Raw genomic sequence first — 14,049 nt, forward strand, 5'->3', positions numbered from 1 at the left:
ACAAACACACACACACACACACACAACTTGCACACGCACCTGCAGTCTCAGAGAGCTAAACCACACTGCTAACAACAGCACCAGTGCATGATGGGAGTGGCGATGCAGTTTAGATGGAGGGTTGGAGAGAAGGTGCAGAGGGGGAAGGGCGTAAGTAGCAGAAAGGAGAGAAATAAAAGAAATGAAAAGGAATTAACAGACTGGGTGTGGTGCTGAAATGATGGCTGTGTAGTGCTGGAATGGGAACAGGGAGGAAGGTGGATGGGTGAGGACAGTGACTAATGAAGGTTGAGGCTAGGAGGGTTATGGGAACGTAGGATGTATTGCAGGGAAAGTTCCCATCTGCGCAATTAAGAAATGCTGGTGTTGGCAGGAAGGATCCTTATGGCACAGGCTGTGAAGCAGTCATTGAGATGAGGGATATCATGTTTGGCAGTTTGTTCAGCAACAGGGTGGTCCACTTGTTTGTTGGCTACACTTTGTCAGTGGCCGTTCATGCGGACAAACAGCTTGTTGGTTGTCATGCCTACATAGATTGCAGCACAGAGGTTGCAGCTTAGCTTGTAAATCACATGACTGGTTTCACAGGTAGCCCTGCCTTTGATGGGATAGGTGATGTTAGTGATCGGACTGGAGTAGGTGGTGGTAGGAGGATGTATGGAACAGGTCTTGCATCTAGGTCTCAGCATCTTCACTATATGGTGAGTAGCAACTTTCCTTCTCTCGTATTGTTGCATTCCATCCTGGATTTTCCATCATCTAGTGTTGTAACTGCACTGCAGACACACAATAAGTAAAACTTCTTTTATTGCTACCGGTTCTATCTTGCAGTTTTAATGTTGTTCATGTTTTCATTTTCATTCCATTATATCTGCGATACTATGAGTTCCGATAACTTTATGATGTGTTGGCAGAAGAGCGAACACCGTGTTGCTAGAGGAGGCCGAAATACACACGTTTAAGCTCACGCAGACTGGCATGAGGTCTGGAACAAGGTAAAGTAGTTGAGTCTAGTAAGAAAAGAACGTAGTTGCTGGAATACTTAACTTTAATCCATAATTGGAGAACATCACTCTTGATGATACATTAATTACAATCTCAGTATAAACTGGTAATGGCGCCTTGCTAGGTCGTAGCAAATGACGTAGCTGAAGGCTATGCTAACTATCGTCTCGGCAAATGAGAGCGAATTTGTCAGTGATCCATCTCTGGCAAAGTCTGCTGTACAACTGGGACGAGTGCTAGGAAGTCTCTCTAGACCTGCCGTGTGGCGGCGCTCGGTCTGCAATCACTGACAGTGGCGACACGCGGGTCCGACGTATACTAGCGGACCGCGGCCAATTTAAAGGCTACCACTTAGCAAGTGTGGTGTCTGGCGGTGACACCACACTTTATGCATTCAGAAAGAATATTCTTAGATTGTAAGTGGGCCATCAGAGCAAATTTGGTTGTTAGATCAAAGAATGTAATGTTTGATGCTTTTTAAGGGTTTGTAACTTCAAATACAGCCATCCCAGTACACTTAAACTAATGTGCACAAGTTAAGCATAGTAGGGGGAGTCGGAAGAGAGAAAAGGTAACAGTCATTTTAAATGAGTGTTCAGATTTGCCAGGGTGTCTTAATATGTTGTTTGTATTGGAAAGATGTGCTCCTTGTATAGAATAAGTACACAATTAAAAAAAGAAATAATGTCTTGACATATGTGCAGCTCTGTTGTGGACAGAGAGTAAGCTCATTTACAACATAATGATGTGTGCCATTGAATCTTTATGGTACCACTATTATTTGCTATCTTTCTAATTCTGTTCATTGATGTTGTCTGAGAAACAACCACTGTTTGTTAGCCTGCATATTGACTCCAGTTTCTTTCATTTTCCTACAGTGTTCCAATTCAATCAATCTTTGATTAAAAACAAGAGCAGATAATTCAGTAGAATTATATCACAACTTGATGCAAGCACTAAATACACATTCACTCCAGAGTCTAAAGTATCAGAGCTAGTTGAACTAAATTTTCTAGCTCGTACAACATCTTCACCTCTGATGCCATTTGTTGACACTGCTCTCCACACTCAGCAAAATTCCTTCTAATATTTACTGGGCTGTATGTTGTAATATTGTCCTCCCACACATCACCATTAAATTTCTCTTAGTCTCTTCATTGTTTTCAAAAGCTTCAAGAGGCATAAGACATACAAAAGAAAAACTTTTTACTTATCTTCACTTTCTCTTCTTTTTGTTGGCTCCAATTCTTGCGTCTAGGGTTACATTCTTGAGGCTTTAATTTTTGTTATAACTATGTGGTTTCCTGATGACTAAATAACTGATGAAGATTTGCCTGTATTATTCTTGAATTTTATTCTTTGTCACAATTTTCAATATCACACCGTCTTTACAATTTCCACTTCTATCACACCACAAATTACATTATTAGTGACACAATCAAAAACACATCTGATTCCATCAGAGGCATGCGCACTACTCCCTACATTCTGCGGTACTCACAATATTCCAGAGAGTTTACAGAGCCAAAGAGTTTACAAACTTTCTTGACAAAAGAAGGATCTTCGCTAAACTATATCATTATTTTGTAAATAATTCAAGAAATAAATTTTATAATTATCGTCAGATTGTGCAATTAATAATATGACTTTCAAGTATGCCAGATATGTCCTAATTCCAAATATTTTAAAAAGAAGAGTAATTTTAACTGTTAGTACATATTGGTTGTAACACATTAATTTCTTTTTATACATTTTAGCCTGAAATATAATACATCATATACAGAATCATATGAAATTCTTTTAGTTAACTGAGATAATGTTCACCTATACAAGAATTGATAGTATAAATGGTATCAAATATTTCTATATAAAAAAAAGATAATGTTATAGGAGGGTGCTCCATTACAATGTGAAGCTATCATTTTAATGTTGGAAAAAGGAAATAAAAACACCAGTCACCAAAAAATGCTACAGTTATGGATTCTCCAGTATGTATCATTTATTGATAATTTGACACAAGGAGCTCAATACTATGGTAGCAACTTTTATCAGTTCTGGACAGTTTCAGTCCAGGGAAGTACTAGGTTGGCTTAGAAATGAGGCTGACTGAGTTGGGGCAATGGTTAAGGCATTGGATGTGCATTCTGAAGATATGGGGTTCAAATCCCTGCTTGGCTATCCACATAGCAGTTTTCAGTGTCCCCTGAATCAGTTAAGAGGAATACTGGGATATGGCCAGTAACCTTCCCCATTCTCTTTCTATCTCACTTACTGGTCTGCCTCTTATGACTTCTTTATTGTCATTACAGAACACCTAGCCTTTCTTCTCCTTTCCTTGAAAATGAGCACAAATTAATACAGCTGATCTCTGTCTGAGATGCTTACTAAATTAAGAAGAGTGCATGGCAAGGCTATTTTTCAGTGTACTATTTATCAGCATTTCTTCTATTTTTGTATGGACTGTAGAAGAAATGTCTGCTTGAAAGCATGTGTGTTTGCTGTAATTAGTCAAATCTTCTCTACGTGGTCAGTGGTCAGTATGGGATGGATATGTAAGGGGTTATACTATAAGCATAGCTCACTAATTTTATATTAGTTTGTGAAAATTTGTAGGGATTGTTCCCTAAATAAATTTTCACATTACAGTGGAGTGTTCACTGATTTGAAACTTCCTGTCAGATTAAAACTGTGTATAGATGTTGAGACTCAAATCTGGGACCTTAGCCGCTGAAACTGTGTGGATGGTTCATGAGTCCTGCTTGCACTACACCTAGTTGCTGGGCGTGGTTACTGTGGGTTGTCAACTGGTAGATAGTGTTTGGCCTAGTGAGTTGTGGCAAGAGTGAAGTTCACCAGGGGTAGTGTGATGACTAGAGCTGATTTTCCTGGTTTTGACAAGGTATGTTGTTGTTTTGTTTATCAACCCTAAGGCTGATTTGATGCATTTCTGTCAATTGCCAGCTGCATCAAACAGCCGACTATGCTGCATCAAACATCATCAATGAACTGCATATACCATGTGTGAGGTGTTTCTCTTATGTTTTGGCAGATATTTGTGTTTTCATTTCTGCACTATGTAGATGAATACACAGTTTTTTAAAAAAGTAATGTTTTATTGTTCGTACAATAAAGTAATCCCAAATTAGTGTAGAGCAACGTTTGGTGTAACAATATGCATTAATAGAAACAAAAAGAGTAATCAGAGCTATGTAGTGACTATGTAGTGCTGCTGTGTGGTGGTATATATTGCAGACAATGTGACATGGGTCAGCACACAAGATAAGAAAAGTAGGGGGTAGAGGACGTGATGAACAAATGCTTACCCATCTCATAACACCTGATATGGCGCGTGCCGCTAACCTGTGATCTTGTTCAGAGCGCGCTCTGTAATTGATTATAGTTCACTGTCCTGGTGCGGGTGGTGCTCCGGTGATGATTTGCTATGACGTCGCTGGCGTGTGTTTGCAGTGGCTGGCGGAAAGCGAGAGGGTAGTTGGTTTTCTGGGGACTGCACAGAACGTGAAGTTCACTCTGCCTGAGCCGCCTCCACCCCAGACCACTTTGCTCATACTGCGAGGCACAACAACCTTAGCGCTAGTCACTAGCAGGTCAGGCAGAGCGAACTTCACGTTCCGTGCAGTCCCCGGAAAACCAACTATCCTCTCGCTTTCCGCCGGCCACCACAAACACACACCAGCGACGTCATAGCAAATTGCCACCAGAGCGCCACCCGCACCAGGACAGCGAACTATAATTGACAGTGCGCGCTCTGAACAAGATCACAGGTTAGCGGTGCATGCATTATCAACACGCTTCATAGTTATTGAGTGGTGCACCCATCTAACAACAATACTAATGCTGCCAAGTACGCTACTCATTTTCAAGCTGTCCCTCAAAAATGTCTTGAAAGTGATAATTATACCTGGCTGATTTATTATTGTGGGAACATGGGTTTTCTCAGTCAGTAGATAACAACAAAAGAGGCCACAGATATATAAATGTTTGTTCATTATGTCTTCTTTGCCCTACTTTCACCACTTCATGTGCTGACCTTTAGTATTCCATGTATCTGCTGTAAGTACTGCCAAGCAGCAGTGCTGCTAAGTTGTTACTGGAGTCCTGATTATCTCAAATGGAATAATCTCTTCCTACCAACCAGCATTTATTCCACAAATATTGGTTATGGGAAACCCAACTCACATATTTTTCACATTACATCCTGAAAGTCATGGATCACAACAGTGAGGTAGATGCAGTATTTCTTGACTTGAGAGAAAAGCATTTGGCTCACTACCACATTGATACTTATCAACAAACGTACTGTTGTAATTGACATAAAATAAAATTTGTGATTGGATAGAAGAAAAAAAGGAAGATTAGTATTTAATATCCCATTGACATTGAGGTCATTAGAGATGGAGCACAAGCTCAGATTATTTCATGGATGGGGAAGGAAATCAGCCATGCCATTTCAAAGGAACCATCCTGGCATTTGCCTGGAGCAATGTAGGGAAACTACAGAAAAATCTAAATCTGGATGGGCCGACACAGATTTGAAGCATAATCCTCTCGAAAGGGAGTACAGTGTGCTGACAACTGAACAACCTCACTCATGTGATTGGAATGAATATTTCTTGGTAGCGAGGGTGCAGCATGCTACCTTGAGTGGAGAGTCATCAAAAGATGTAGAAGTAACTTGAGGCATTCCCCAGAGAAGTGTAGTGATATCTTTGTTGCATGCAAATCAGCTGGCAGACAATGTAACCTCAGAATTTTTTGCTGATGGAGCAGTACCATCTGGAAAGAAAAGCTTCACAAATATTCAGTCAAATCTTGATAAAAATTCAAAGTGGTGGAAGGATGGCAATAGTTCATAAATTTAAAACTGTGTACTTCACTAAATAAACAAAGTACCCTATGACTGCATTATCGGTAAGTCACAATTGAATTCTGTTGACTGATGCAACACCTGCATGTAACTGTTTGTGGGGATCACATAGATTCAGTCATAAGAAAAACAAGTGACAGATTTTGGTTTATTGGTGGCAGACTGAGAAAATTCAATATCTGCAAATGAGATTTCTTACAAAACACTTGTGTGACACATCGTAGAATATTGCTCAAGTGTATGGAACCCATACCAGCTAGGGCGTTGGACAGACACTAAACAAATGCAAAGAAGGCCATTGAAAATGCTCTCATGTTTATCTAACTCTTGGGAGACCATGGCAGTGATGCTGAAAAACCAGAACTGGGTAGAAGTTGAAGACATATGCCAACTTTTCGACAAAAACCTCTTTACAATGTTTCAAGGAACAGTATTAACTAAGGAATTCAGGAATGGGCAATAACTCTTGGAGGGACCAAAAAGATGAAATTGGGCTAATTACAACATTCACAAAGGTTTTAAGGAATAATTATTCCCATGCTCCATGTGTGAATGTAATAGGAAGAAACCCTAACACATGATACAATGTGAAGTACCCTCTGCAAAGCACTTATTGGTTGTTTGCTCCACAAAAATTTCTTGAAAGTGATAACTGTATCAGGCTGAATTAGTATTGTGGAGACAAAAACTGTCATAAGATATGTAAATATTTGTTCACCATGTCTTCTTTTCCCTACTATTATCACCTCAGGTGCTGGACTGTAATGTTCTGTGTCTGTTAGCAAAGTGCTGAACAGTTGTTTGTAGAATATAGGTGAAGATGTCGATGTCTTCGGCCTGTTAATACATAGTGTTAAACTGAGTATCACACTAGGCTAGTATGTTATAACATTACTGACTGCACATAAAATTCCACTTTACAAACATTTTATTTGCAATGAGAAACAAATTGAATCTTTCTGTTAGTGCTGTGTATCACACAAAATCCAATCAATGATGTTTTCTTGGCTGATTCCATCTTTACATGGTGGAAGCAAAATATGCATATACTTGCCAGACCACCTCAGAAAATGCATCACAATAATTATTGGCAGGGACCCACTATACTCATCTTTAGGCCTGCCTGTGCAGTTCTTTCCTTCCACCATTCCTTCAGGTATGCATCTTAATATGCAGTCTCTTTGATTCACTGAATTCTTTATTAGGAATTTTTTCTTGTTGGCTGATTGTGGGACACCTTTTTCTCCTTACTCAATCTGCCAAACTGATGCTCAACAGCCTCTATAATGCCCCATTTCAAATACTTTTAATTGTTACATTTTTGTGTTTTGCGTTGTCCTTGTTTCCCTTCCATACATGCCTGTGCTGCAAACACACCTTATAGTGAGTCTTTTTGTAGACTTTAGCTTTCTATTTTTGAATATTTGCAGCTATTTCTTTTTGAGGAAAGCACTTTTTACCTCTTACAAACCTTTCCACAGTGCCATCCTTTCATCTTCCTTCTTTGTCTATCCTGCTTTTGGGGTAACAAAACTGCTTTACATTTTCAAGACTGACTTCTCCAAGTTTAACATTTAGTTATCCAGCATGTTCACACCTTTATCAATGGGAAAATGAATTCAGATGTTTACAGAAATTTTGGGGACAAAGCAACAGTGTTAAGGATTGAACCTTTTGTGTACCTACATAAAATTACAGTTATATGGATTTGCAAGACTCGTCTGCCAAAAGCACCAGTTACAATGACTCTGAATCTATTGGACAAAATGGAACTTCAGTTGTACATCAAATTAAATTCCCCTAACCATGCTGAGAAACATTCATCTTACATTTGACATCTGGACTCGCATCCAGGAGGACTGTGGTTCAGATTTCTATCCAGCCATTCTTATTTACATTTTCTGTGATTTCTTGGCAAGGCAAATGCTTGGATGTTTTCTTTGAAAGGGTATGATTGATTTCTTCCCCTATCCTTCCTTTATCTGAGCTTATGCTCTGTCTGTAATGACCTCGTTCTTGATGGGATATTAAACACTAATCTTCCTTCCTTTTAACTTTTGCGGTATGGAAACAGATTGTTGGTTGCACAGCATGTTGGGAATGAATCACACTGAAGATGTTTGTTTGTTTTAATATGCTTATCATTTCACAACTCACAAATTCACTTGGTCGTAGAGATGCCCATGGTCACACCTTGAATGCAGTTGCCCAATTTGTTGCTGTATAAAGGTAAACTGACGACCTGTCTGCAAGGAAGGCCATGCAACTTGGCATAAGAATACTGGTTGCAAAAATATCTTAAGGACAGGAGAAAAGTTCATGCCTTTTCAATGACAATCTGTTTCATATCCGACAGGAATTGCCACTGTGAGGAACTGCAGGTCAATTTCAAGAAGTTTCTGAGTAAATATTGTGAAAGGAAATACATCCAGTGAACATTTTGAATTGGGTACGTAGCAAAAGCCCATTGCTCACAGCAGCACATAAAGCAGCACATATTCTGTTGGTCAAACAACACAGAAACTCTTCAGTAGCTGACTGGAGGCATGCAGTATGGTCCCAAAGAGCTGTGATTTTGCCTCTTATCAGATGTTGTGAGGCACTGAGTGCATAGCCCAGTGAGGTGCTTAACCTGCAGTGTGTGGTGGGTGCAGTTCAGGCCAGAAGTGGTTATGTGGTGTTTTTCATTTCATAACCTTGGTTCACTAATTGAGGTTACTGTGAATATCTATCAGGATGTTTATTGGAACATTCTCAGTGACAAAAGTCTTCCCATTTCTACTACACCTTCATGGTGAGTATACACTGGACACTCCTATCTCCCAAAATGATAAGAACTATCATAACAGGACTGTATGCTTACATTTCTGGTTTGATGAGCACTCGGAAACCCTATCATTTCTCAATTGACCTATTAAATTACTAACCTTGATACGGTGTAAAATGTTTGGGACCATTTGAACTGCAGGTAAAACATAGCTGTCAACATACTTGCATTGTTATAGCTCTAAGGGAATCAATTTTCGATGAGTAGTTTCAACTGGGTACAACATACTTGAAGAACCTTTTGCACACTCTTTCTCCCTGAATTAAGGACATTATCAAGCTTAGAGGTGTGTTAAAAGTTATAACTATGATGTCTCCTGGGGTAACTAATTTTTTATCTAGTGTGATTATGTTTAACCAAAAATGTAGCTCATTATGCTGCAGCTCATTCAAAGGGTAAGGATGAGTTGTATCATTTACATGTAGTTATTTAACACACATTTTTATGTAACATCAGAATTTACTCACAAGACACTCTACAGGTTGTGCTGCCTGAGCTTGCGATGTTGAGGTTTGCTGTGTACAGTGAGAAAGGGAAGCTTCTGGGGCAGCGCATTTTGCCTCTGGATGGGCTGCAGGCTGGCTACCGGCACATCTCCCTCCGGACAGAGGCCAACTTCCCCATGTCACTGTCGATGCTGTTCTGCTACATAGAACTCAAAATATATGTGCCTGAGCACTTTGAAGGTACAGTAGATATCTAGATATGTTTCATTATTTTGGCATTGGAATAAAGTGAGCGTCATCAGTAGATTGTATGTAGTAACACTTTCTTGATTTGTTTTGTCCAGGGTTGCAAACTCGCAGCTCCATATAGCTAAGTTTATTTGAAATAGCAGGAAAATAAACAAAAACTTTGCATGATGTTTATTTGCTATCATTTATCACAAAACAAAAATGTATTGCTTCACTTCAACATGTGTTGTATGTGCTGCCGCTATACTACTTGTTAGAATCAAATAATCTGAAACTGTTGTCCCCTTCATGCTGCTGATTACTTGCCTAGTGTTGTTTATGTCTAATACTGTTACCAGGCTCGTTGGTTTAATAAGGGACAGAAACAGGGTCATATGCTGAGTGAGCACTGTGTAGCATACAGAGGTGTCATGTACTCTTGTGAGATGGCATTATTAGCAACTGGCAGAGTTATAAGGGCCACATTGTGGGTCTCCATTTGCTCAGATGACCAAATTTTGCTATATCCGGGTTTGTGGGGCATTTAGATATGACTGTGACCTGATATTGGACTGCATGGGAACATGAGAGGAGGCATACTGATTGTCAAGGTCTGTTCGTCCACTTCTTACCACCATAAGAGTCGCCATATCATGCATCAAGCATGTCCTAATCCCTCCACATCTCCACCTGCCATCTAGGAACAAGTAATGGATGCCCTGCAACATTCTGTGTTGTGCTTATCCTGCACAATTGGTTGGAGATGAGCAGCAGCCAGACTAGGGAGTTAAATACCGCCCATGTGTACACTGCCATTAATGCCCCAGCACAATGGCTGCATTTGGAGTAGTACTGTGACTGGGAAGCATAGTCTGTTGATGAATGTTGTCACATTATGCCCGACAGTAAATTGTGGTTCTGCATTGCTCCAGATGACCATCGTTGGTGAGTATGGTAGCAAGATGGGGAGAAGTCCCATTCTTTACATGTTTTGGAGAGGCACAGTGATGTTATTCTAACCTTGCATCTTGGTGAGGACAGCTATTGGGTATGATTTCAGGTCATGGCTGGTAGTGATTGAAGGAGCTCTAGGAGAGCAGAATGCTACATCACTAATCTTCTGCATCCTTGTGTGTTACCTCCCATAAAGCACTATTGTATGTCATTCTTCAGCAGGACAATGCTTATCCACTCTTGGCATGAGTCTCTATGAAGTGTCTGTATCATAGACCACAAATCTGGAGTTCTATTTCAGTGCTTGTATATAAATGTTTTAATTAATTAATAACTTCAGTTTCTTTAGAATGCTTTCAAAGAAAGTTTTTATAAAGTTTGCTGAGCAGTGCTCTCATTTCAGGCTTTTCTGGATTGGTTCATGGGAGCTACTCACCACAAGACCTGTCATGCACTCACAAATAAGAGATAGTTCTTACTTCCAGTAAACATTAGTAATGCTGGGGATAATTTTTATAAGAGAACCCATATGTGTAAACCTGAATCACAGAAGGATAATTGATAAAGTGTATATACAGGGTGTTTCAAAAATGACCGGTATATTTGAAACGGCAATAAAAACTAAACGAGCAGCGATAGAAATACACCGTTTGTTGCAATATGCTTGGGACAACAGTACATTTTCAGGCAGACAAACTTTCGAAATTACAGTAGTTACAATTTTCAACAACAGATGGCGCTGCGGTCTGGGAAACTCTATAGTACGATATTTTCCACATATCCACCATGCGTAGCAATAATATGGCGTAGTCTCTGAATGAAATTACCCGAAACCTTTGACAACGTGTCTGGCGGAATGGCTTCACAGGCAGATGAGATGTACTGCTTCAGCTGTTCAATTGTTTCTCGATTCTGGCGGTACACCTGGTCTTTCAAGTGTCCCCACAGAAAGAAGTCACATGGGTTCATGTCTGGTGAATAGGGAGGCCAAACCACGCCGCCTCCTGTATGTTTCGGATAGCCCAAAGCAATCACACGATCATCGAAATATTCATTCAGGAAATTAAAGACGTCGGCCGTGCGATGTGGCCGGGCACCATCTTGCATAAACCACGAGGTGTTTGCAGTGTCGTCTAAGGCAGTTTGTACCGCCACAAATTCACGAAGAATGTCCAGATAGCGTGATGCAGTAATCGTTTCGGATCTGAAAAATGGGCCAATGATTCCTTTGGAAGAAATGGCGGCCCAGACCAGTACTTTTTGAGGATGCAGGGACGATGGGACTGCAACATGGGGCTTTTCGGTTCCCCATATGCGCCAGTTCTGTTTATTGACGAAGCCGTCCAGGTAAAAATAAGCTTCGTCAGTAAACCAAATGCTGCCCACATGCATATTGCCGTCATCAATCCTGTGCACTATATCGTTAGCGAATGTCTCTCGTGCAGCAATGGTAGCGGCGCTGAGGCGTTGCCGCGTTTGAATTTTGTATGGATAGAGGTGTAAACTCTGGCGCATGAGACGATACGTGGACGTTGGCGTCATTTGGACCGCAGCTGCAACACGGCAAACGGAAACCCGAGGCCGCTGTTGGATCACCTGCTGCACTAGCTGCGCGTTGCCCTCTGTGGTTGCCGTACGCGGTCGCCCTACCTTTCCAGCACATTCATCCGTCACGTTCCCAGTCCGTTGAAATTTTTCAAACAGATCCTTTATTGTATCGCTTTTCGGTCCTTTGGTTACATTAAACCTCTGTTGAAAACTTCGTCTTGTTGCAACAACACTGTGTTCTAGGCGGTGGAATTCCAACACCAGAAAAATCCTCTGTTCTAAGGAATAAACCATGTTGTCTACAGCACACTTGCACGTTGTGAACAGCACATGCTTACAGCAGAAAGACGACGTACAGAATGGCGCACCCACAGACTGCGTTGTCTTCTATATCTTTCACATCACTTGCAGCGCCATCTGTTGTTGAAAATTGTAACTACTGTAATTTCAAAAGTTTGTCCGCCTGAAAATGTACTGTTGTCCCAAGCATATTGCAACAAACGGTGTATTTCTATCGCTGCTCGTTTAGTTTTTATTGCCGTTTCAAATATACCAGTCATTTTTGAAACACCCTGTATGTAAATGGTTTATATGAAAACGGGCAGATATTTTTGAGCAATTTTATCTTGTAGGCGAAAGTATTTGTTATGTAACAACAGAACCAACTTTTATTATAAGAAAATTCAAGTTATGATGAACAAAGTGTCTTCCCCCTGAAGCAATTGATTGTATACAGAGCAAGTGTTTGCAGTAGATCTTTGATTTTTAAAAAATAATGGAGAATTCAATAGAATTATATCAGACAGTTTCTCATCTTCCTATAGTAATCACACAGTCCAGTGTTACAAGCTGTTGACAGACATTGGTTGCTCTCAGCAGACAGGTCCAATTTCACTTATGATAACTGCGCACTGCTGAGTTTGAATAATTTGTTGTAGTTTCATTTTTGTATTATGAGGTAAGGGCTCCCAAACTTGAGAAAAAGGTAATCAAGGTAGAGATGCTCTTCTCATGTTACTACAACTCTCAGTTGTTCAGGTGAATTAGAGGTCTGTGGTTTTCTTCTTCTCCTTCTTCTTCCTCTTCTTCTTCTCTTTTTTTCCCATACGTGGTAATGGAAAATCTTCCACGGAATATAAATAATGGAAGGAGTGAGGGTAACAACTCACTCTGTAGTTGTAGTAAGTGATCTATGGGCACATAAATGAGATGGAAAACATTGTTAAGGTTTAGGACAATGTCTTCCTTCAGAGTTACTGTGATGGTATGACCAGGGAATTTTTCTCATTCCAGTTCCTTCCAGATGGTCCCAGGTCCATTCAGCCTACTGTCAAAATGAGTATCGGGGATCTTACATGGGTGAAAGGATGGCTGAGGTGAGGGACTTGCTATTCCTCCCCCTCTAAGTGCCATAGCTGATAGAATTGCTACAACCTACCTGCAGCTAGTCTGATAGTCCAGTCTCAGGCTTGCATTGTAGACCTGACCTTACTTTTCACTTACTTCCAGAGTTAACTGGTGTAGAATACACATACAACTCCACAGATTCACTCCCCAGCTAACTGTTTACTGACTCTGCACTTTGACCCCAGTTATCACTAACTAGAAATCTATTACTTCAGAGTTATTTGTTGGTGTTCTAATTTTGTTTTTGTTAATTGATATTCAGTGTTAACTTCACTCCCTTCTGGCACTGCTTGCAATGTGGGGCCCTGAGAATTTACCATTTTAATTCTATACGAGTAGTTTCCATTGGTTTCCCATGTCATCATGTGATGTTACTAAACTTGGCTCTCCCATTTCTCATATTCATTCAGTGTTCCATGGATGAACTGCTAGGGGATTAAACAATTTTTAAATAATCAAATCAACGCTACTGAAGTTAGTTTTCAATTAATGCTTGTGTGTTCTCACTTGTTCTCATCACTGGTTATAATTTCTATAATAATCAGAAAACAAGTCAGTAAGTTAAAATGTATTCAAGGAGTTGAACTTAAATAAACAAGTGGTCATTCATAATTTACAGGTGACTTCATGGAATATTACTCCTAGAATACTCAATTAGGAACATTAACCTTCATCCACTGCACTTACAGTGACCGTCTTTACAAGAGCTTGAAGCTGACTCACTTTGTCATTGTCCACATTGGATA

At 40.1% G+C, this 14,049-nt stretch overlaps 1 protein-coding gene across 1 annotated transcript in view; it reads left to right on the forward strand.

Moving 5' to 3' along the window:
- Window positions 1-14,049, forward strand: part of LOC124622788 (1-phosphatidylinositol 4,5-bisphosphate phosphodiesterase-like) — a 493,523-nt gene that overhangs the window by 372,642 nt on the left and 106,832 nt on the right. The window contains exon 16 of the mRNA XM_047148581.1: window positions 9,202-9,406. Within this exon, the coding sequence (XP_047004537.1) occupies window positions 9,202-9,406 (205 nt within the window). The remainder of the gene's footprint in view (window positions 1-9,201; window positions 9,407-14,049) is intronic.

The sequence above is a fragment of the Schistocerca americana genome, chromosome 7, assembly GCF_021461395.2.
Source record: "Schistocerca americana isolate TAMUIC-IGC-003095 chromosome 7, iqSchAmer2.1, whole genome shotgun sequence".
NCBI lineage: Eukaryota > Metazoa > Arthropoda > Insecta > Orthoptera > Acrididae > Schistocerca > Schistocerca americana.